Here is a 24,997-nt window from a genome sequence, read left to right on the forward strand (position 1 = left end):
TTGAAGCCCCAGGACAGGCAAAAAAAAAAAGTTAATGAGGACCCTAGACCTTAGTTTGCTAGGTTCTTACTAAGAATCCTTGCTCAGTTGCTCAACTGTGATGCAGCTGATTACTATTTTAAGCCTCAATTTTCTTAAGATTTTACTAATTGGGGTAATGCTGCTTTTTTCATGGTATGGTTTCACATATTACATGAGAGTATATGAAGAGGGTGTGACTCAGTGCTCGGCACTTGTGGGTACTAAGATGTAGGTACATAACTGTCATTAATTATGAGCAATACTTATTCTAAGGTAGTTGGACTAGCTCATCATTGCCTTAGTTTGGACCTTTTTCGAGGCCTTGCATAGTAGAGTATAATCAAACATAGTTCATTTTCCATCGATTGATGTGTAGTCTGGAATTTAAGGACTCTACAGATATTCTTTAACTGTCCTCAATTTCTATTTCCCCCTTAAAATGGCCATGATGATAATCAATGTGAGACTACAAATGAGATTGTGTATGTGTAAGCATTGTGTATGGTGCAGTCTGAAGTTAAGTTAGATGTCATGAGTTAAAAGACAGAACAGTGACATTGTTGAAAATCATCGCTTCCTCTCACTGAAAAGTATTTCCCTTAGGCACTATAAAAACCAAAGATATTAAGAAAACACACGTAGGGGTTTCCAGGAGCCAGGTCATGACTCATTTTAACCAGTGCCACATGGTAGCCTGTAGGCCTCGCTGCCACCCCTCATGTGGGGAAAGCAGGGACCTGTGGCTTGGTCGTCCTTTGACGGGAGGAGACCTCCATTTCCCTTGTGCCTTCTGCAGGACGCCTCCCTTCAGCTCTGAGGAGGAGCTGGAAGAGGATGACTTCATCCAGGCCTTTGTGTCCTCGGACCTGCTTCCCATTCAGCCATCGAGAAGCAGCAAGAACAGCTTCGGCAAGAACAGCACCAAAAGTGACACGGATGGGACGGAGGGGAGCGAGATTGAGGGCTCCGACGTGTCTTCCAAACCCTCAGGTGTGAGCTTTGATCCTGGGAAGACCTCCCTGAAGTCTTATGGAAGGCAGTGGTCCCCTATCTGGAGACCCCAGGCCCTGGGACTCAGGGCCGGGAGGGAGAGGAGGGAGAGGATGGGGCACTTCCAGAGGGGGAGGGGAGTTGCTTAGCAACCCATCTATCTTCAGGCTGAAGGAGAGGAAAGGGTCTGGGGTGCTGTAGGTATTCGTTTCCTGCAGCTGCTGTAACAAAAACACAAGGTACTTGCAGGGAGGGGAGGTGACTGGAGGGGGTGATTTACCCTGCCAGTGTTCCAGCTAGTCCAAAATGTAGGTGTTGGCTAGGTTGGTTCCTTGTGCGGGCGGGTTCTCTGCCTCTGTCCTTGGTGCACACATGGCCGTCTTCTCCCTGTGTCTCTTCACACCAGCCTCTGCCCAAGGCGGCTATCTCTGTCCTCATTTCCAGTTTTATAAAGCATGTTCACACATATCCTTGCTTTCGCCAAACTGCCTCTTCACTCTGCCGCCCAGTACAGCTGCATTCTAAAGTCCTGGGGCCGGGGACTTGATACAGGAATTTGAGGGGAACACACAGTTCAAACCCACTGCTCAGCCCTGGGGTTGCTGTAAGAATGGCTGTTGTAACACACTGTGCTCTAGCCTCTGGACGTGGGGCAGGGTGAAAGAAACACAGGATCCTGGTCTCTGTCTCTGGTTCTTTCTCAAAAGCTGCTCCTGGGTCATTTTTTTTTTTTTTTTAGTTTATTTACTTGTTGGTCATGGGACTCTGGGCCTGGGCACTATCCCTCAGCTCTTCAGCTCAAGACAAGTGCTCTACCACTTGAGCTACAGCGCCACTTCCAGTTTTCTGGTGGTTAATTGGAGATAAATGTCTCACGGACTTTCCTGCCCTGCTGGAGCTGGCTTTGAACCATGGTCCTCAGATCTTAGCCACTGAGTAGCTAGTATTACAGGCGTGAGCCACCAGTGCCCAGCATTATACCACATTTTTTGATCCACTCATCTATTGTAGGGCATCTGGGCTGTTTCCATAATTTGGCTATTGTGAATAGGATAGCAGTGACCATGGATGTGCAAGTGTCTTTATCATATCCTGACTTGTAATGTTCTAGGTAGCTGCCCAAGAGTGGTATGGCTGGCTCATAGGGAAGATCTATGTTTAATTATTTGAGGAGCATTCCGAGTGGTTGTACTAGTTTACTTTCCCGCCAGTGGTGCAGTAGGGTTCCTTTTTCTCTACATTCCCACCAGCTAATCTGACTGGGGTGAGATGGAATCTGAGTTGTTTTGATTTGCATTTCCTTTTTAAATGTTTTTTAAATTGAGATTAGTGATTACCTAAACTTCACAATATTGTGGAATAGTGATATTTAGTTAAAATCACAAACACATTTTAACCTTCACAAGGTGAATTGTCATTATTGCGTTTCCTTTTTATGGCCAGTGATGTTGAGCATGTCCTCATGTGTTTCTTTGCCATTCTTACTTCTTCTGGGAAGTCTCTCTTTAACATGTTTGCTCACATATTGATTGGTTTATTAATGTGGAGAGGGGTTAATTTTTGAGCTCCTTGTATATTTTTGGCTATTAGGCCTTTGTTGGCTCTATTGTTGGTAAAGATCTTCTCCTAGTCTGTTGGCTGCAGAAACTTTAATGAATGAATGAATTAATTAATTTTATTTTGTTGGTCATGGGACATGAACTCAGGACCTGGGCATTATCCCTGAACTTTTTTTTTTTCTCAAGGCTAGTGCTCTACCACTTTATGCCACAGCTTCACTGTGGTTTTCTGGTGGGTTAATGGGAGATAGCAGTCTTGTGGACTTTCCTGTGTAGGCTGGCTTTGAACCTCATCTTCACATCTCAGCATCTTTATTTTATTTTTTTCTTTTTGCTTATGTGGTGCTGAGGAATTGAACCCAGGGCCTCAGGCATGCAAGGCAAGCGCTCTACCACTGAGCCACCTTCCCAGCCCCCATCTCAGCATCTTTAGTAGCTAGGATTGTAGGCATGAGCCACCAGCACCTAGCTGTGCAGAAGCTTTTAATTTTGATGTAATCTCATTTGTCCAGTCTCTCTTCTATTTGCTGTGCCCCTGGGACTCTTTTCAAAAGGTTCTTGCCTATGCCTATAGTAAGTTCTAATGTTCCTCCTACCCCATCTTGTTGTAGTTTCAAAGTTTCAGGTCTGATGTTGAGTTCTTTGATCCACTTTGAGCTAATATTGGTGCATGGTGGCAAACATGGATCCAATTTTAGTTTCCTACATAGAGATATCCAGTTTGGGGGTTGATCTTTTTTAGGGGATTCTAAGTGTTTAACATTGTTTCCAAACCCCAAATACATCAGTGAGTTTTATTTTGCTAATACAAAAATATTTTACAAAACTTAGACTCTTGTCAAAACTGTAAGGGTAGAACTGAATACCATTTTGAAGAAAGGTTTTCTTGACTAGTTTCGTTTGTTCCTATAGTAACCTCCATTAAAATACAAACGGATAAAGTTGAAAAGATCATTCCACAGCAGAAAACTATGAACAAACCAATTGGAGGGATCCACATTCCTGAGAAGTTTGACAGAAAAGAAGAATTCAAAGAAGAAGAACTAAAGGTAAAAACCTCTTACTAAACCCACATTCCCCTTTGGATAAACAGTGACATTTTAGAGTGAAATCTAAAACCTGGGAGATGCATTAGTGTGGCAGAGGTGGTATTTCGGCTCATTTTGCATGTGCATTCCCATCACTCTGTAGAGAATCAGAGGAACTGTGATGGCCGCCTGGCAGTTCAGACTCAGTAACCTAATCTACAATTCCAAAATGTGAAATGTTGCAAAATCCTACACTTTGTAAGCATTGACAATCACTATTAGAAACTTTGTTCCCCCCCAACTTGGAGGCTGAGGGTGTAGCTCAGTGGTAGAATCTAGAGCTCTGGGTTCAATGCCCAGCACATTTCCCTACCTCTCAAAAGAAAGTCTTATTAGAGTTTGGATTTCTGAGTTTTAGATCAGGGATGCTCAGTAAAATCTATGCAAATATTCCTCAATCACAAACCCTATCAATCAAAAACACTTTAGGCCCAAGCAGTTTGGATAAGAGACACTCAGCTTATAATAATAAATCATATACATGCCCCACTACATAGATTTGTAAGCTTCTGTTACATGTTGCTCCCAGCACTTACAGATAGTAGATGGCTTGAATGAAAGCACTTGTGATTGGCTGGAATCTGGGGCCTCCACATCCACAGCCAGGGATTTCTCTTCTGCCTTGGGATAAAGTAGGGGAAGGATCTCGCCCTGCTGGGCATCTGAGTCAGTGGCAGAGTTCTTCATAGATGTGTGAGTCGAGAGCCAGGAGGGCAGGCCCATGCTCCTGCCTACATCCCAGCAGAGGCCTGAGCATTTTCCCAGTGTTTCCACCACCCTGTGTTGACTCAGTCTTCTAATAGTTGGCATTCTTCTCTTCATTTTTCATTAAAATAAGATTTTTATTCCTCTCCTATTCATATTCATCTCTGGAATCCAGAGCGTTATATCAGACTACTTGGTGTTATCTGTGTGTGTGTGTGTCTGTCTGTCTGTCTGTCTGTCTGTCTTGTCTGTCTGTCTGTGTCTCTCTGCGCTGGTACAGGGGTTTGAACTCAGGACCTTGAGCTCTTGCTTGGCTTTCTATTTTTTTCTCAAGGCTTTTTGCTGGTTAATTGGGAACAAGCGTCTCATGGACTTTTCTGACCACTCTGACTTTGAACCTTGATCTTTTGCTCTCAGTCTAAAGTAATTAGAGTAATTAGGATAACAGGTGGGGGCCACCTGGCTTTACACTACTTTTTATCAGTTAGTGCTACTTGTGTTGTTTAACCGAAAAATGACAAGAAGTCATGTATCATTCAGGAGAAGCTACGGTGCCCTTTGGGAAAGGTGTGATGGAAGTGCATGTGTCTTTTGGTGGGGGTCTGGTGGTGCTCAGCTCCTGTGGGGCTCTCTGAATGATGAGTCCCACCCTACCATGTAGCACTGGTGATTGGTAAAGAGGAAAAGGATACGCTTCCATGGCATGAAAGGAAAAAGATGATTTGTTCAGCTTTCAAAATATGACTTTCCAAATGTACTTCATTACCCTGCAGAAATGCCCAGATTTGAGGTCCCAACCTTCACACCCACCTTTCTAGTCATTCACTGTCAGCTGCTCGGTCAAAATGGCAGCATGACTGAGGGAGCACTGTTTCTATTTTTTATGGATTTTTTTTTTTTTGTGGGCCTGAACTCTGGGCCTGGGCTCTGTCCCTCAGCTCTTCAGCTCAAGGCTAGCACTGTACTACTTGAGCTACAGCACCACTTCCAGCTTTTTTTCTGCTTATGTGGTGCTGAGGAATTGAACCCAGGGCCTCAGGCATGCAAGGCAAGTGCTCTACCACTGAGCCACCTTCCCAGCCTCTCATTTTTAAAAAAACTTACTTTATTGTTCTTTTAGAGGTGCTATACAGCAGGCTTACACTTCTATATGTCAAGTAATAAGTACATTTTCTTTTGTATCATGTCATCTGTCCCCTCTCTCCCATTCCCTTCCTCCTATCTCCACCTACATGTTGCATAATTCACTTTCATCCATGTCCAGGGGAACCATTTCTTTAAGAAACAAATTATTCTCTGCGTATTTCTTTTCGTTCCCTCTTTTTTTTTTTTTTTTTTGTCCATTGTGAGACTTGAACTCAGGGCCTGGATACTATCCCTGAGCTTTTTCGCTCTAGGCTAGTGCTCTACCTCTTTGAACCACAGTGCCACTTCTGGTCTTCCGATGGTTAATTGGGAATAAGAGTCTCATGGACTTTCCTGCTAGGGCTGGCTTAGAACTGCAATCTTCAGCTCTCAGCCTGCTGAGTAGCTAGGATTACAGGCGTGAGGCACCAGCACCCTCTCTTGTGTAATTCAGTGTGCAGATGTGGACGATGATGACTGGGATGGCTCATCCTTAGAGGAAGAAAAGTCTCTGAGCAAAAAAACTGGACAAGACCAGAGGCAGCTTCCCCCTGTGAAGAAGGAATTCAGTTCTCTTCAAGTGCCATGTGCCTGGGGTGCATTTGTCCCTCGGGAGTCCAAGGGAGATGGTGAGTCTCTCTCTGTCTCTGTCTCTCTCTCTTTCAGCCCATTTTCTGACCAGTTTGTATTTCATCTCTATAGGTAACTTCTTTTAGTTATGCTAACATACCGTCAAAACACTACTAGCAGCTGAGGACGTACCTCAGTGGTGAAGTGCTTGCTTAGCATGCACAAGGTTCTACCTAATACCATATACATAAACCAACTACCACCAGAAAACCACTCTTGGCTTAACCAAGATTTTGATGCTTTATGTTATTTTAATAAAGTCTGAATAAGTTGATACACATGCACTAATCATCCTTATTTAATTTCTTGTATAACTTTTCATGGTAATGTTTTTTTACACCAAGTGTGGTGGTTCATGCCTATAATCCCAGCTATTTAGGAGGCAGAGATTGATTGGGAGGATGGTTGGAGGTTGGAGACCAGTCTGGGTAAAAAGCCAGCATGACTCCCACCTCAGCAAACAAGTAGGTAGGATGGTCACTTCTGTAATACCAACTACACAGACAGCATAGGTCAAAGGAGGTCAGCCTTAGGGAGAAAATTTTGAGACCCAAGTTGAGAAAAAGTAAAAAGAACAGGGGTCACGGCTTGACTGTGTAGAAAATACAAAATCCTGAGTGCAAACTCCAGGACCTTCTCCTATATACATCCATACCAAAAAAAGTTTTTTTTTTTTGTTTTGTTTTTTGGTCGGTTGCGGGGCTTGAACTCTGGGCCTGGGCACTGTCCCTCAGCTCTTCAGCTCAAGGCGAGCGCTCTACTGCTTGAGCCACAGCACCACTTCTGGTTTTCTTGTGATTTATTAGAGATAAGAGTCTCACGGACTTTCCTGCCTGGGCTGGCTTTGAACCATGATCCTCAGATCTCAGCCTCCTGAGTAGCTAGGATTATAGGCATGAGCCACCAGCGCCTGGCTTATCATATTATTTCTTAAAATGACACACAAGTATTCTTTTCATGCACCTGCCCCATAGAAATCCTATACGGGAATGAGACCGTTCTTATGGCAGTCTTCCAGCATTCCTCTACTTCCTATTAAATATTTTTCTTGATTTTTCTTCTTGTTAGTTTTCTTACAGCACTGTAGATAGTGGGATAAATTACAAATGAAATTGCTAGCTAGAAAGTCCCTTGTGTACGTGCTATCTAGAGCTGGATCACCAAGAATTTAACTTTCAACAGATTCAACTTTTTGAGTTAGAACATTGTGATTTATGTTTTGTGTGCTCATTTGCTTTGAGATAAGCTCTCATTGTGTAGCCCAGGCTGGCCTCAACTTTGCAGTTCTCCATTCTCCCCTTTTTAAAACACTGGGATCAGGGCTAGGAAAGTGGCTCAGTGGTCGAGTGCTTGCCTTGCATGCATGAGCACCAGGGTTTGATTCCTCAGTACTACATAAGCAGAAAAAACCAGAAGTCGCGCTGTGGTAGAGTGCTAGCCTTGAGCTGAAGAGCTGAGGGACAGCGCCCAAGCCTGGAGTTCAGGCCCACGACTGACCAAAAAAAAAAAAAAAGAAAGAAAGAAAATGCTGGGATTAAAGGCATATGCTTATTTTGCCAGTAATTTAGATTTAGATTTCTGAGTGTATGCTGATTCTGGGCCTTGAACTGAGGGCCCGCATGCAGTGCTTGAGCTTTTTCTGCTCAAGGCTAGCAGACTACCAGTCTGTGTAATGGACTCCAACCTTTGTGTTGTTAATGTGATGACTTTAGACATTGAGATGTTGATGTCTTCCTGAGACAGATGGGATTTTGGCTCATTTTCACCATCCAGAACACTGTTCATGCCAATCCTTGGGCTTGAACTCAGCCTGGGCGCTGTCCTTCAGCTTTTTCTTCAAGGCTGGTACTCTACCACTTGAGGCCTAGCTCCACTTTCAGCTTTTTTTGTGGTTAATTGAAGATAAGAGTCTCACAGACTTTCCTGCCATGGCTGGTTTGGAACCACGATTCTCAGATCTCAGCCTCTTGTGTCTTTAGGATTTCAGGCATGAGCCACCAGCACCCAGCTCAGCTCAGAGTTACTAACACAACACACATATACCAAGCTCTTTGGATACCCATGCCCCGTCCTGCTGCCCAGGAGCTGGTGGGTTGCTGGGTAAAGCTCACGTGCCAGGCCCTGAGAGGGGGGTCCCAGATTTGTAACCAACTCACAAGGAGATTTTATGGTCACCTCCCCCCCTCCCCTTGCTCTGGAGGGGACTGGAGCTGGGGATTCCTGAGTTATGAGAGGCAGCATGATGAGGGGAGGGAGGGGTAGAGGAGCAGAGAAGGGATGGGTGGAGTTGGGAGAGATGGAGAATGATGGGAGACATTGAACAGAGGGCATTGTACTCATACACTGACATGTTGAATTGAAATCCTTTTGTACAACTACTTAACAATAATAAAATAAAAAGTAAAAAATACACAGCTTGAAATCACCACCCAGGTTTGTTTAATCACTGGGTCTTTCTCTCCTTCCCCTTTCTCCCTCTTCTTCCCCTCCCCCCTCCTTCCTCCCTCTTCCTCCACAGGACTTCAAGATCATGAGCCAAACACATTACAAAGCAGCTTAGTAACTGTGACTGAATGGAGTGACTTTTTAGAAGTGTAATTTTTAAGTCCACACAGCCCGAAACCAGCAGTATCTCAGCAATGGCCTCCACCATCCAGTGTTCCTGCCTTACAGGCTTCCTCAAACAACCGGAAGCCGGAAGCAGACTCAGAGAGCAATGGTCTCTCTTCAAGGGCACCTCACACAGTATTCAAAAGCAAATTGTCAGCAGTATTTTGAAGCAGATCAAGGTGATTGACTCCTGCTTGAAAACAAAATGTCATTGAAGTCATAAAAAAGTGTTTTCTTCAGAATGGTAGTCTAGTGTTTAAATGTATTATTTTCAAGTGAAAAAAATTTTTTTAACTTATAGCAGATTTGGGTTTGAATTATTACAATTTAAAAATGCTTTTATGTATACTGTCACATGAAGTGTTTAATACTAGAAAATTCTGTTCGTACCTTGAAAATGGAATCAGTAGAATCTGAAAAAAATCCCAACAGTTAGGTTAGTTATTTTTCATATAGAAAATTTGAGTGATTAACTCATAGCGAGGCCCATATTAACACATTTTCCCTAAGTTTCCTGTTCATTTTCAGCGTTGAGCTTGAGTCCCGTAAGCATGTTGCTATTGAACAGTAACTTCCTGCAATACAATCTTGATCTCCGTTATTTTATGAATCAACTGTAGATGCCAGTTAGTTGCGTCAGAATATCAAGTAGAAAAGATTGAGCCATTACTTGAATATATATGTAGTTTTACTTCTTTTTTAAGATGCTCAACCCATACTATAAAATACCTCAAAACTAATTTAGTTATTTTCTTGAGCAATGATGTTGTCAAAGTTTTCATAGACACTGTTCTTTGCCTTTTTTTTTCTTTTACACTTTTGTGGTACTAGCCGTAATCTTTCCTAAAACAAGAAGTCTTTAACTAAATGGTTTGTTGGGTTTGGGGATGTCTTCATCTGTCAAGTTTACCAGTAAAGCCCTCCGTTACATCACCATGAGTGTGGTTGCTCATTAAGAGATGATTTCCGAACTAAGTTTCTGAGTGGACTATAGGTGCTAGTGGTTCATGCCTTGAATCCTTGAAGTGGCTTGGCCAGACAAATTCTGGAGATTCTGACCTAGAATTAACCAGCAAAAAATGCTGGCAGTGAAGGTGTGACTCAAGTAGTAGAGCACCAGTCTTGAGCAGAAAAGCCAAATGAGAGAGCACAAGGCTCTGAGTTCAGACCAGTACTGACCAAAAAAAAAATTTTTTTTGTGTGCATGCTGAGGGGGTCTAACAGGAAGTTTGTCCTAGTAGTCACAGCATATAACATCCTAACTAGAATAACTCTACTTTTACCTTTCCCAGGTTCCTTTTTATGTGAACTCATTCCGAGCTTTTAAACAGTTCTCCCTAAAGGGCCATTTCTATGCAAATGTAACTCACTTTGGGTACATGTTCCTAAATGCTATAATGATGAATCTAGCTCTCATGAAGTAGGACAGTGATGAACCACCTACAATATCCCTGGTGCTGGATGGTACACAGGCCGCTTTGCTCATTGGCCATTTCCCCAAGTTACGTACTGAGCCTGTGTTTTAGGTTTGGTTTGTTTAAAAAACAAAACAAAACATGTACTAGTTAATTAGAATCATTTTGAGGTGTGGTCATTGCTATAATCCTGAGTCTAAAGATGTAAGAAAGAGTTACTAAGTAACTTGCCTAAAGCCACACAACTAGGATGTGACAAAAGTAGACATTCACTCTGGTCTGTCCAAATCTGTCTGCCGTGTTTCTTTTGGGTAAACCCACTATTAAGTTGTATGTCCAAGAAACCCATCTGGTCTAATCATATCATTTATATAGTTATTAACTAGATTTGGCTCCTTTTCCTTTGGATGTTACCTCAACCCCAACCCAGCTAACCAGTTTCTGATTACTAACAGCTTTTCTGAACTTTCATCCCCTAACCTCTCTAAATGCTTACATTCTTACATGCTTAGTTGAAATTTACTCTTATAAAGGTGATGTACAGAGGGATTATAGTTAGGTAAGTCAAGTAATGAGTACATTTCCTTGCTCTCTCCCACTTGTTCTCTCCTGTCCATACCCAGGAGTTGTGTAGTTCATTTCCTAGTGAGTACCACTGGTGCATTTGCTCACCCTTTGTCCCTCCATTTCTGCACCCTACCTTACCCTTCCAAAGACAGATAAACAAGGTAAAAAGAAAAGAAAAACAATGAAGGAAAACAACTCTTTTCCATTCCCTGGAATATATTTCTATAAATATTATTCTGTATGGTCAGAGGCACATGGGCTGTGTGCTTTTGTGGTCCTCTCCTAAGAATATCCTCTGGTCTCACTGTGTGTGAATACCTTGAGTCCTATACAACTCATCATGTCCTGGTACATTTTAGATTTAGCTTCTGCATATAATTATCTAGTATTTCTAGGGAGCGGGGACAGGTATTTCAAGGATTAATGTGGCATATGGCATGTTTTATTTTTTTCAACACATTTGTCTGCTTCCTTTTCTTTCCATTGATTCTTTGTGAAGACATGAGCATCTCTAGTGTGATGTGTCCTCTTAGCACTGACACTTCAGAGACGTGATGTTGTCACTCACGTGGTAACTCACTTTCAAACACTTGCTTACAGATAACATTGGTGCCATTTCTTTTTTTGGGGGGGGTCTGGTTGTGGGGCCTGAACTCTGGGCCTGGGTGCTGTCCCTCAGCTCTTCAGCTCAAGGCTAGCGCTCTACCACTTGAGTCACAGTGCCACTTCCGGCTTTTTTTTCTTTTTGCTTATGTGGTGCTGAGGAATGGAACCCAGGGCCTCATTCATGCAAGGCAAGCGCTCTACCACTGAGCTACCTTCCCAGCCCAATATTGGTACCATTTCTTACCCATAGCTTGAAACTCTCTTCTTTTACCCTGTGCTGTTCCAGCCAAAAGCCTTGGTTGGGGATTCAGCCACTATGGTGGCAAATTACTTAAACCCTTCGCTTTAATTTCCTTCTCTGTAGCTGCAGGACACTGAAGGAATGGGACGCTTATGGTGACTGAGAAGTAACTACCAAGGGCACAGAAGCTCGGTGGTAATGGTTGTCAATCTCATGCTCTGTGATTTTGTTCAGAAGTCACTGAAACAAGTCTTGGGAAGTGCTGAGTCGCTCCCATTACCAGTTAGTTGCTGTGTGAGACAGGAGCTCAACTTCCCAATTGTGAGGGAGGCGGAGACCGTGTGGCTCCTAGACTTTGTTGATTGGCCACCTGCAACTCCATCTCAGCTGATGAGGATACTCTGCTGTCTGTGGACCCTACTCCTGTCAGAGGAACCTACTCGGTTCCTTCTTTAAGGTGGATGTGCCACATAAATGGCAGCTCTGCTGGTGAGCGTCATGAACGCTTCCTCTTGAGCCACTGTAATGAATGGCAGCCCTGACAAATGGGAATGAGAAACCAGAAGCAGCTAACAACATGCCTGTTTAACATAAATGCCTTTTAAAAACTACTCACACACTGCCCCCATTGCTTATACAACAACATTCCGTTTACACTTCTGTTTAATACATGAATGAAACAAGGAACGGGTCAAAGACCTCAATGTACAGAAGATCACAAGGACTATAGTACTATTACGAATACTGCTTGAACCTCTGGTACTAAATGCTTTACTTGTTCTCTAAATATATAAAATATGGAAGTCCTGTAAATAAACTTGTTTATTTTTTATAGAAAGCCACAACAGAAAATGATTAGTTCATAACTATAAGAACATTTACATCCAGACAATCAACAAATTCTTCCAATTCATATTGTAAAAATAGTCTGAGGATTAATTACAGAAGGGGCTTGATGGAACCATTTTGTGAACTGTTCACTTTTATAACAACTCAAGATACGGCTTGCCGGCAGAGCTCTTAGACGTAAGCATTTTTATCAAACTGTTTTGATGGATTTGTGGGCTTAAGGTCTCCTTCTCCACCTTGATATTTAGTCCGAGAAGACATAACAGATGTGGGCCCGTTGTACGTGTATCCCATTCTGAAAGGCAAAACATCACAGCTTGGGGTAGATCCTGTTCTATGCATAAAACAAACAAAAACGAGGCAAAACCATTTCTACCTATTTCTGTCAATAGCTAATTCCTTATTAGCATCCTTCTCTCCTCTCACTACTTTGAGACAGAGTTCAAAGTTGTCCAGTGAACTGCATGACTGAATTTCTGCTGAAGAAATTCTTTTTTTTTGGGGGGGGGTCCAGTCATAGGGCCTGAACTCTGGGCCTGGGCACTGTCCCTCAGCTCTTCAGCTCAAGGCCAGCACTCTACCACTTGAGGCACAGCACCACTTCTAGCTTTTTTCTTTTTGCTTATGTGGTGCTGAGGAATCAAACCCAGGGCCTCATGCATGCAAGACAAGCACTCTACCACTGAGCCACTTTCCCAGCCCTAAAGAAATTCTTAACTCACTCATTTGTTCAGTTATGTTTCAAAACTAGTGTTTAAGACTCCTCTTCCTGCCTGGCGCTGATGGCTCCCAGCTGTAACCCTAGCTACTCAGGAGGCTGAGATCTGAAGATCTAGGTTCAAAGTCAGTCTGGGCAGAAAACTCTGTGAGCTCTTATCTCCAATTAATCAAGGGGTTGAGGTCTAGTTCTGGGGTAGAGCACTAGCCTCTGGCAAAAAAGCTAAGCGAGGATGTAAGACTTTGAGTTCAATCCCCAGATCCCTGCATAAATGGTATTTTCAAATAGATAAAAAAATACACATCTTTCTGGAACTTGGAAGCCAGTGGTAACCTCCATGAACAATTCTTGCCTATTTGGAAATTAGAATAAGGTTGGCATGATGAGCATGCCCTCAGTTTTACGCTCATATTTGTAATTGTGGAAACAGCTTACGTACATTCCTCACTTTTTCCAATTCTGGAGATTTTGAAGTTTCTAAGAATCACATATGCTGCCATAATATGTCCCCCACAGGTAATGACTTAACAGTGTATAGTACTTTCTAAAAGTCATTTTGGTCTCTACATACCTGGGTGTCTTGTTATTGTCAGAGATTGAAAAGCAAAATATGACACCACCAATTATGCAGAGCGAGGCTCCTGCCCATCCAATAAACAGAGCAGCTCCTAATTCATACCTGTGAGAAAGTATTACACAAATGTTACAGCTTACTTAGGGGATAATATAACACCTCTAGCCCAGGTTTGCTAAGTGCTCATTATACTTTAGTGCTATCACCTGAGTCTGTAGAAGGCTTTAAACTCAAAGTGTTATTGTAGCCATTAAAAAAAAAATCCCTCTCCAACATCTTGACAGGAAATAATGGTACCTAGACAGGCATGGTCAAAGCTTGGGTGTCCAGACTCAACCCAGCATGGATCTGCCCTCACTTCCCTACACGTTCCCATACTGGGAAGTGTATCTAGGAATGCTGTAGTTAGAAAAGGAAGGTTGTCTTCTCTTTCATTTCAGGTCAGTTCAGTACATACTGATCAAGTACTAACTGCATGTGAAAAATGGTACCAGGTATTCCTAAAGGGCTCTGTGTGGGAATGGCATCATCTTCCTTGTCCCTGTACCCTGGGGAGACAGAATACACATCATTGAGTGATGTGGGGCTGCTAAGCATCTCCTGATGGCAAGCCACTGCAGATGTTCAAACCAGATGCAGAGCTGGAAGTGAAAGTCCCTTCCTCGGGGGGACCACCATGTGAAGGCAGGAATAATGCTCCTGAGAACAAAGATCAAGTCACTTGCAAAGAAGACACTACAGATGATCAAACTACATGAACACGACTCTCCCTCCCTCAGGAGGTCATCCTACAAAGTAGTCATAAGGCATTTGCAAGAAAGGATAGAGGAAATCTTAGGGGAAGACTGTCAGGTAAAGAAACAACTCAAGAATGAGAAGAGCATAGCAAAAAATGAGGGATTGCGCCTTCTGTTTGCCTGTTCTTTTTCTGCAGAATAGGTTGCTGGATGGGATTGCTTGCTTTTCTGTGCCAGTACTACAGCTTGAACTCAACCTCACACTCAACTTTTTGCTTGAGATTCACACTCCTTGAGCCACTTTGGGCTTTTTGCTGGTTCATTGCAGGTAAGAGTCTCAGATTTGTCTCTCTGGGCTGGCTTTGAATCAAGATCTTCAGATCTCAGCCTTCTGAGTAGCTAGGATGACAGGCGTGAACCACTGACACACTAGAGCAAAAGTAATCTCGCAACAGTGCACATTGCTACTGACAGCAGCCCATAGCTATCTCTGCTTTCTCATGTGTGTGGAGTGGTGGTAGAGATTAGTAGAACTCAACTACTAGCCAGGGAGCCCAGAAGCAATGCGTACAAGAGAACAGGGACTTGGGGTATACCTGTACATTCTTTTTGGATGAGGTTTACATTCACAGCATTGCTGCCGTGAGGTGGTTCTTTCCTCGCTGGTACTGCCTTTCCTGGGAAATGAGGTGGCTGTGGGGATAGGAATGTCTATGGCAGAGCAACTAGGGGCCAGCGTCTCATCTGGCTATAGAGCCCAGACACTTCTCCAAGGGTCCCAGGATGAAATGGCAGATACAGAAGGTTGGTGTTACTGGAGGAAAAACACCATCAATTTGCACATGCATGTGCACGCACACCCCCCCCCCCACACACACAGAGCAAAAACGAACTGAGGGATGGTGTGCACAACTGGAAAACATGGCCAGATCAAGACTGTGAAAGATTGTAAAACAACACTTAACGCCAGGTGCCAGTGGTTCATTCTTGTAATCCTAGCTACTCAGGAGCCTGAGATCTGAGCACTGTGGTTCAAAGTCAGCCAGGCAGGAAAGTTTGTGAGACTCCAAGTAAGCACCACAAAAGCCAAGATGGATCTGTGCCTCAAGTTGTAAAGTGCTAGCCTTAGCAAAGAAAACAAGCAAACAAAAAAGCTCAGAGACAATGCCCTGACTTCAAGCCGTACAGCCAGCACAAAACAACACAAAACTCAACTGTCACGTTGCCTATCCAAAATGGCTGCCACAGATTTCCAGTCAGCGCTGTGTTAGTGTGGTTCCAATGAGATTACTTACATGAAAGCTGCCTACAAGTTGTAGGCCAATGTCATTTAGCTGTTTTACTACCTGAAGTCTTCCAGCTGGCTTCAGTCCCTTCTGCTTTCTTCAGCAGCACAAGAGGAACGAATGTAATGTAGCATTTTTAGTTGAGAACATTACAATAGCAGGACTACTCTAGGATCTGACATTCTCTATTTTTCTCTTGCTATTTTCCCCTCCTGAAGATAAGCTGTTTTCCCTTCTGCTTTAGTGTTACTACTCTATTTTGTAAAAAGTCTGAAAAATTTCTAAAATATTGAGCTTTACCAAATATCCCAGGTCTGGGCAACCTTGGGTGATTAAGTCTCTAAGCTGAGTATGGTGGTTCATGCCTGTCTCTCAGCTACGCAGAGGCTGAGATTGGGAGGATCACAGTTTGAGGCCAGCTCAGCAATAGAAGCTGGTGGTATGTGCCTTTCATCCTATGAAGGAGCTATAAAGAGGAGGATGGAAGTCCAAGCTTGCTTTGGCAGTAACTTTGAGACCCTGTTTAAAAAATGACTAAAGTGCCTGGCACTGGTGGCTCACACCTGTAAGCCTAGCTACTCAGGAGGCTGAGATCTGAGGATCATGATTCAAAGCCAGCCTGGGCAGGAAAGTCTGTGAGACTCATCTCCCATAAACCACCAGAACACCAGAAGTGGCTCTGTGGCTCAAGTGGTAGAGCACTAGCCTTGAGCTGAAGAGCTGAGGGACAACACCCAGGCCCAGAGTTCAAGCCCCACGACAAAAAAAAAAGGAGGGGTAGGGTGGAAGGGATGGGTGAGAATGTTGAAAGGGGTGACAATGATCAAGATGCATTGTTACCATAAACAGCTTTGTTGGGTCTGGGAATGTGGCTTAGTGGTAGAGTGCTTGCCTAGCATGCAGGAGGCCTCTGGGTTTGATTCCGCAATACCACATAAACAGAAAGAGCTGGAGGTGGCACTATGGCTCATATTGTAGAGTGCTAGCCTTGAGCAAAGGAAGCTCAGGAACAGTGCCTAGTCCTAGGTTCAGTCCCCAGGCCTGGTAATAAACAAATGGCTTTGTTGAATGACAACTCCTTTGCACAACTACTTAAAGATAGTTTTAAAAGATACATATATGCTAGTCCTCGTGCTTGATCTCAGGACTAGGCACTGTCTCTGAGCTTTGGCTAGCACTCTACCACTTGAGCCACAACTCCACTTTTGGCTTTTGTGGTAGTTTAATGGAGGTAAGTATCTCACAGACTTTCCAACCTAGGCTGACTTTGAACCGTGATCCTCAGGTTTCAGCCTCATAAATAGCTAGGATTACAGGTGTGAGCCACCAGTACCTGGCAGTAAAAGTATTTTTTTTTTAAGGAACATTATAAACAGGTACACACTTTTGTTTACAAATGGTCACCGGACTGTCTTCGTTAACTTAGGGAAATCTTTCCCAAGGGATTTAGAAATATGAGTTTGTCTAATACTAATAATTGATTCCTTTACTTTTTTTCTTTTTTACTGTTCATAATGGTTCGAGTTCCTAGAAAATATCATTTCCATCCAACTTGCATTGTGAATTCTGTCAAACCCTGAATAAGTAGCATCAGTTTAGAGTTGATTTTAGAGACCCTACATCTACCCCTACCTTCTGTGACTAGTTCTTTCTCTTTATCTTCACCCTGTTGAGAGGTGCCTATCATACTCTTGCTCAACAGTGATTCAAGTTCACACCTGGCTCTGTGTGTGTGTGTGTGTGTGTGTGTGTGTGAGTGATCTGGCCAACACTGACTTGTGTTACTGAAAGGAAGCATTGAGAGAACAATATGAAATCTACCACAATTTATTTCCAAGGCACGTCTCCTTCACCTCTGCCTGGAAGTCTTTCTTCACTTTTGGTAAGTGCTAAGAGGCTGATTTCAACACCTGAGGGAGATTATCCAAATTTCAGATTATCTGTTGCACGTCTTTCTTTGGCAGCAATATCCTCTTGGCGCTAGGCCAGCTTTCGCACTCAGTGTGACCTCTCTGTTCCAATCAGCAGCTTCTTCCTTATTCTGAAAGGACAAACCTCCTCAACACTAGGATCAGGGGTGAGGACAGACTTGGTTTATAGGTAAAAGCACTGTTTGCAGTGCTATCTAGGTTGATAGGACTCATCAAAAGGCTGACATCCTGTAGCTCTAATATGTTTGTATCAGTGGATGTAGTTTCTGTCAACCAGGATAATTTATTTACAAACATTTCTATCAGAGAAATGAAAGGACAGATTATTAAAAACAAAAACAAAAGAACAATTCCCCCAAATAACCCAGAAAACTCTAAGGCATAAAAGAGGGCTCTTCCGAATTGGCTAGAATTATTCTCCTAAACCTACCCATGTCTGGTATTCTACATTGTTGAGCCTGGTCCTCTCATTTCATATGAAGAGGGCTGCGTCTGAAGCTAAATATATTCTCTTTTGTCAGTCATGGGGCTTGAACTCAGGGCCTAGGCACTGTCTGGAAGCTCAAGGATAATGCTCTCCCACTCTGAGCCACAGCTCCACTTCTGGGTGGTTAATTGGAGATAAGTGTCTTAGGTACTTTCCTGCCCAGGCTAGCTTCAAATTGCAATCCTCACATCTCAGCCTCCTGAATAGCTAGATTACAAGAATAAGCCACCAGCACCCAGCAGAGCTAGATGTATTTCACACTTCAACTCATAATTCAGTTTTTAACTTTCCTGGCCATCCCAAAAAAAGGAAACAAGGATTCACCTCTTATGTTTGCCACTCTTTTCTGTCTTCCTGGCTCCCAATCCCCTGTTCTGACTGGATTTGTCATCTCTGAGGTCCAGGTAGCTCTTCCTGGCCAACTCCATAGAAGGGACGGCCAAGGTAATGTGGTCAGGAGGGATAAGAGAAACTATGCCACTGGTCACACAGATCTTACAGTGCAGTGGGGCTAGTCAGTCACTAAGCAAATAGTTACAGTTAACTGTGATGAAACCTAACAACAGAATTAGAAGTACATGACTTCAGGACAAGCAGGACCAGGCTCTCCCAAACACATTTAGATGTGGTTCAAGGAAATCCCCAAGGGATCCTAACAGCTTGCTGTTAGGATGTTTGTGTGTATGCTCGGGTTTCTTATTTATTTAGTTTATACATTATTATATCCAAACCTTGTTACAATCCTGAGAGAGACAGGTATGATGATCCTTATTTCATAAACAAGGAAACTGATGTACTGGCAGTTAAAATTACCCTCTCGTGTTTCAGCAACATGAATGGTAAAACCAGAATTGAAAATCTATTAACAGGAAGTAGAGGTGTGGCTCAAGCGGTAGAGTGCCAGCCTTGAGTGAAAAAGCCAAGTGAGAGTGAGATGCCTTGAGTTTGAGCCCTAGTGTTGGCACAAAAAAAGGAAAATGGAAGGAACAGAAGGGAAAGGACGGGAGAAGAGGGGAAGGAGAGAGAAGGAAAAAGAAGAAAAAGAAAAATAGAAACAAAAAGCCATTAGTGGCAACCCAAACCTCCAGCTCTCAACTCTTGTCTAAACTTTTATAGACACCAGAGCTAAATAAAATATTTTGCTTATATATTTATTTATTTTTGTCGGTCGTGGGGCTTGAACTCTGGGCTTGGGCGCTGTCCCTCAGCTCTTCAGCTCAAGGCGAGCAGTCTACCACTTGAGCCACAACACCACTTCCGGTTTTCTAGTGGTTTATTGGAGATAAATGTCTCACGGACTTTTCTGCCCGAGCTGGCTTTGAACAGTGATCCTCAGATCTCAGCCTCCTCACTAGCTAGGATTACAGGCGTGAGCCACGGGTGCCCGGCTTTGCTAATATTTAAACAAAATCAACGTAACTGATTTTAGTTTCAGAAAAAGAGTTTTCTCCTTCCCTGGCTCATTAAATTCTCAGTGGCTCAAACACTGTAGGGTGTGGAATTTTTTTCTGAGTGCCCTCAGGCTGTCTGTCACCTGGCACACAAAGAGGCAAGGGAGAAATGAAAATCAGAGCTGGGGGAACTCAAAAAGGACAGAGAAGCCCCTCCCAAACTGTTGTTACAAAGAAAAGCACCTCCTCCTTGTAGGACCCCCAGAAAACTTATACCATCTTAATGGAATTCAGAGGTAGAGCCTCTTTTTAACCAAGAGTAATAAAAGCCATATAATATTCTACCACTGTAAACAACTAAATACATTTTAGGGGAAAAAAATGCTTAAAGGCTAGGAAGTATACTCATGTTAGCAACACTAATATTTCAAAAATGAACTTCATGGCTAAGCAAACTTTTCATCTACAGGAAATTTTTTCCCAGTGCATAGACTTAATGTAAACCAATGTCTGTATCAAAACCATCAATATTCTATAGCAATTATGTATTATCACATGTTTCCCAGATATTCCACATTCCTATGCAGTACCAGGTGACAGGGGCTGTTTGTTTATAGTCTTCCCAGTCAGTGACTGCCACAGTCCCACTCCTTGCTAGCAATTCCCTCCCACAGCTCTGGGGTGCATTGGGATTCCTAATGAAGACATCCAACTGGGGGCTTTCCGAAGGCTGGCAAAAATAAAATAGGAACTTTTAAAGGTTAAATGTCTGCTGGGCACCAGTTGCTCATGACTGTAATTCTAGCTATTGAGGAAGATGAGGTCTGAGGATTGTGGATTATGGTTCAAAGCCAGCCAAGGCAGGAAAGTCCACGAAATTCTTATCTCCAATTAACCAGAAAAAAAAAAAAGCTGGAGGGGCTGGGAAGTTGGCTCAGTGGTAGAGCGCTTGCCTTGCATGCCTGAGGCCTGGGTATGATTCCTCAGCACCACATAAGCAAAAAGAAAAAAGCCGGAAGTGGTGTTGTGGCTCAAGTGGTAGAGCGCTAGCCTTGAGCTGAAGAGCTGAGGAACAGTGCCCAAGCCCAGACAGAGTTCAGGCCCCATGACAGGACCCCCCCCCCCAAAAAAAAAAGCTGGAAATGGAGCTTTGAATAAAGTAGCAGCACTAACCTTGAGTGAAAAAAGTTAAGGGACAGCTCCTAGGCCCTGAGTTCAAGCGCTAGGATATGCACAATTTTTTTTTAAAAATTACATGTCTCTTTATATCTGGAACCTTTTAGAGGGGATAGTCAAAACTAGGAAACCAAAATAAAGAATAATTTGGTTTATAAACCAAAAGAAACATATATGTGTGTGTGTGTGTATATATATATATATATGTGTGTGTGTGTGTGTGTGTATATATATATATATATATACACATATGTATGTATCTCCATGTACATGGTAGATGCTATAATTTTTTCTTTCTTTGTTTTCCCTCATGTTCACTGTACCACTTATTCACCAGAGCCAAGATATGGAATCAGTCCAGATGCCCCTCAATTGACGAATGGACCGAGAAAATGTGGTATATATTCTTAGTGGAATTTTACTCATCCATTACAAAGAATGATACTGTACCATCTGTAAGGAAATGAAAACTTGAAGTAAGTCAGGTCCAGCAAGATAGATACTTCATGGTCTCCCTAATTTGTGGAAGTTAGAATTAACCTATAAACCTATAAGTAAACATGTTTCTACTAACTGAAATATAATAGATTCACAGGAGAACTCAAATAGTGTAGCTCCTTAGAAAAGTAAAGTCAAAGCCCAACAAAATAAGTACCAAGAAACAGGTACTTGCAAGAGAGGGGACTGAGCCAAGAAGAGAGGGATAGACAAAGAGGAGGAGGAATGCAGTAAAAATGCAATGTTTACATTCCAAAATTAAGAAAAGTAAGAGGAGGAGCAGGTCAGGAGGGGTGGATAAGAATGTTGAAGAGGGTGACATGGTCAGGATGCATCATATTGATAAACTGCTATGTTAAATAGGAATTCCTTTGTATGATTAAAGATAATAATAAAAAAAGATAAATACAGCTAGGCACTGGTGGCCCATGCCAGTAATCCTAGAGACTCAGAAGGCTGAGATCTGAGGATCATGGTTCAAAGCCAGGAAAGGAAGTCTGTGAGACTCTCATCATTAATTAACCACCAAAGTGGAGTTGTGGCTGAAGTGGTAGAGAGCTAGCCCTGAGGGGGTGGGGGAAGGTAGGCAGTGTAGCTGTGTCTCTAAATGGTAGAGTGCTAGCCTTGAGGGAAAAAGCTCAGGGATTGCACACAGGACCTGAGTTCAAGCCACAACTGACCACTCTCCCCCCCAAAAAAACACGCCCCCCCACAAAACAACAACAACAAAAACCTAAAGATTTTGCCAATGGCTCACACCTGTAACCCAATCTACTTGGAAGGTTGAGAGCTAAGGATTGCAGTTCTAAGACAGCGTAGGCTGAAAAGTCCCTGTGAAACTCTTTTTTTTGGGGGGGGGATCTGGTCGTGGGGCCTGAACTCTGGGCCTGGGCGCTGTCCCTCAGCTCTTCAGCTCAAGGCTAGCGCTCTACCACTTGAGCCACAGCGCCACTTCCAGCTTTTTTCTTTTTGCTTATATGGTGCTGAGGAATCGAACCCAGGGCCTCAGGCATGCAAGGCAAGCTCTCTACCACTGAGCCACCTTCCCAGCCCCCTTGTGAAACTCTTATCTCCAATTAACCACCAAAAAACCCAGAAGTGGTGCTGTGGCTCAAAGTGGTAGAGTGCTAGCCTTGAGCAAAAGAGCTCAGGGACAGTGCTCAGGTCCTAGGTTCAAACCCCAGATCTGGTACAGAAAAAAAAAGGATAAATATGCTGTAAAATTTTCCTTGGAAGTGGTACTGTGGCTCAAGCACTAGCCTTGAGCACAGAGAGGCTAAGGGACTAAGCAGAGAGGGTCAGGGACAGTGCCCAGGCTCTGAGTTCAAGCCCTAAGACTGGCAAAAAAAAAAAAAAATTCCTCAACTCATTAGCTAACTAGGAAAGCTATTTTAGAAATTTCCTATGAAAATATAGCCCCATCTATACTATCTGTTTATTCAGACAAGTTTGCATTCAAAAAATAATACGGTACTTTCTGTGGGCTTGGTGACTAAGCACCAGGATTGATCCTTACTCAAGATCAAGACCAGGTCATCCCTCAATCATCTGCACAAATGGGGGAGATCAATGGCACTGATGTTGCTAAATAATGGGTTTGTTTTTATACTAAAGTATGAGGGATTTTAAAATGAGCAGTTTGAGGTCTCTGCTTCAGAATGCTCCTGGACTGGTTTGGGGGTGAGGTAAACAAGTCAGTAAGTGTTAAGTAACCACCATTAGGATGTAATGGGCACACAAGAAGCAAGGCAACACCAAGAATCATCAAGAGGTGAGCCAGAGGATGAAAGATGAGGAGCTGAACTGCCAGAAAGCACTGCAAAACTGACAGGAATCATTACCCCATTTAGCAGGTAGTAAACACAAATTAGAATGGTCAAATTGGTGGAATCCATGTCGATTCTTAAGGTCCACTGGCATAACCAAAACACTATAGGAATCCTATAGTACTCTCAGTTGGTCTATATTAATTCTGAACCAAGTATAGTCACAGAAAAACACCATATTAATATTTAACAATTGAAGTGTTCTGTATTAATACTTGGCACGTATATGGACTCTCGTATCCAAGAATCTATGAGCTGTTGACCTACATTAGCTCATTCTCCAAATAGACTCCTGAGAAGAGTAATTTTAAAGTCAATACACATCCATAAGGTAATAAGTTACCATAAGGATGGGAAAAGTTAATCTCTGGGCAAGGTCATACGTGGGAATGATATCCTCTTTTCAGCTTCACCCAGGAAAATCTGTGTGGTATAGAAACCTACTTCTGTAACACTTAGTAACACCCAGCCTGGCAGCTGTTTATCTCTGACCCACTAAATAACCACAATAATCAAAAGATTTTTACCTAAGACAAGCTCAAATCCTCAAGTACAAGCCAAATATTCCAAGAATGAAGACTGTTACATAGTTTTTGAAAAGACTAAAAAAGAAAAGCCTAGAAAGGAAGATTCAAACATGAGACTACGTGAGTCAAAACATCCAATCTCATATATGGAGAGAGAAGAAATCAAAGATCCAAATGTTCTGTTTCCTCAAATGGGTAATCCAAAGTTAGAGTGCTCTAACTTTGCTTGAATTGAAAACAGGTTCTTTATGTCAATCAATTCTTCCTTGGAATAGTTTATTTAAGAAAACAAAGCAAGACATCCAGGAAGTTAATAGTCGAAGGAGTAATGTGCCCACCCTGATCTGTTAAATCACATTATGGGTACCTGTTACTACACGCTTATGGGAGGATAGGTTTTTATCTTCAGATTTGGTAATTTTGGTTTTAATTAAAAGGAGGAACTGGGTTTGAAATAGCCTAAAGGGAGACATAAGAATAGTTTTCAAGACTCTAGAGAGGCCTTCCTGGAGCCATTGGACATAACTCCAAGGAAAGAAAGTACAGCAAAGGAAAAAAAAAGGGAGGAACTAGTAGAGCATGGATGGTTGGGACCATTTGAAGACTGGGATTCTGTGCAATGTAATCCAGAAGTCTTGTCAGCCATGTGGTGGGAAAGGAAATTTGGGGATGCCACTGACACTCAGGACATGGTTACTGATGGAATCTTGACTCCAACATTACACCAGAAACCACTCTTTTTTTTTCTCCATCAACAAAGCTCCCGTTGAGTTGCTTTTACATAGTAGGAACTTCATTGATATGTCCAATTGTGTTTTCCTAACTTAGGCAATGAAAGTGTGCTTCATATGAGGATACCTCCAAAATCTACAAAGAAAATCCACTTGGGCTGGGAAGGTGGCTCAGTGTTAGAGTGCTTGCCTTGCATGCATGAGGCCCTGGGTTCAATTCCTCAGCACCACATAAGCAAAAAAAAAAATAAAAGCCAGAAGTGGCGCTGTGGCTCAAGTGGTAGAGTACTAGCCTTGAGGTGAAGAGCACACAGGCCCAGGGTTCAGGCCCCACGACCAGACCCAAAAAATAAAAAAGAAAGAAAATCCACTTAATGCAATAGAGTAATTGTACGAAAATCAATAGCAGCACACCAACAATGACACCATTCTCTAAGACCTGAACTTCATTCTAGTATGTTTAAAGGTTTCTGGCATCAGAGGGAAAGTCAAACTGGAGCCTCAGTCTCCCAGGACCTAGTGCAAGGACCCAAGCACACAGCGTCCCGGCAAAGTCCCGTTTTCTGCAGCTAGATGGGGAGATGGCAGTAGCTAGCATTTGTAAGATCAAATACAATGAAGAATGCATGCGCACCCCAGCTCGATTCTCTCAGAGGCTTGCTTCTTCAGCCTGCTGAGACAACAGAAAACTTTCTGTGATCCTCAAAGA

At 42.9% G+C, this 24,997-nt stretch overlaps 2 protein-coding genes across 3 annotated transcripts in view; one reads left to right on the forward strand and one right to left on the reverse strand.

Moving 5' to 3' along the window:
• Dzip1 (DAZ interacting zinc finger protein 1) overlaps positions 1-9,661 on the forward strand; it is a 49,017-nt gene extending 39,356 nt beyond the window's left edge. Inside the window, exons 16-19 of the mRNA XM_013022968.1 lie at positions 818-1,011; positions 3,483-3,619; positions 5,943-6,117; positions 8,637-9,661. Coding sequence (XP_012878422.1) covers positions 818-1,011; positions 3,483-3,619; positions 5,943-6,117; positions 8,637-8,716 — 586 coding nt within the window. The 3' untranslated portion in view covers positions 8,717-9,661. The remainder of the gene's footprint in view (positions 1-817; positions 1,012-3,482; positions 3,620-5,942; positions 6,118-8,636) is intronic.
• Positions 9,662-12,361: 2,700 nt separating this feature from the next.
• The window catches only part of Cldn10 (claudin 10), a 79,808-nt gene continuing 67,172 nt past the window's right edge, over positions 12,362-24,997 (reverse strand). For both annotated transcript variants that reach the window (XM_013022948.1, XM_013022947.1), the window contains exons 4-5: positions 13,696-13,803; positions 12,362-12,701 (exon numbers count right to left, since the gene is read on the reverse strand). In XM_013022948.1, the coding sequence (XP_012878402.1) occupies positions 12,578-12,701; positions 13,696-13,803 (232 nt within the window). In that variant the 3' untranslated portion in view covers positions 12,362-12,577. The remainder of the gene's footprint in view (positions 12,702-13,695; positions 13,804-24,997) is intronic.

The sequence above is a fragment of the Dipodomys ordii genome, unplaced genomic scaffold (assembly GCF_000151885.1).
Source record: "Dipodomys ordii isolate 6190 unplaced genomic scaffold, Dord_2.0 Scaffold65, whole genome shotgun sequence".
NCBI classification, from domain to species: Eukaryota; Metazoa; Chordata; class Mammalia; order Rodentia; family Heteromyidae; genus Dipodomys; species Dipodomys ordii.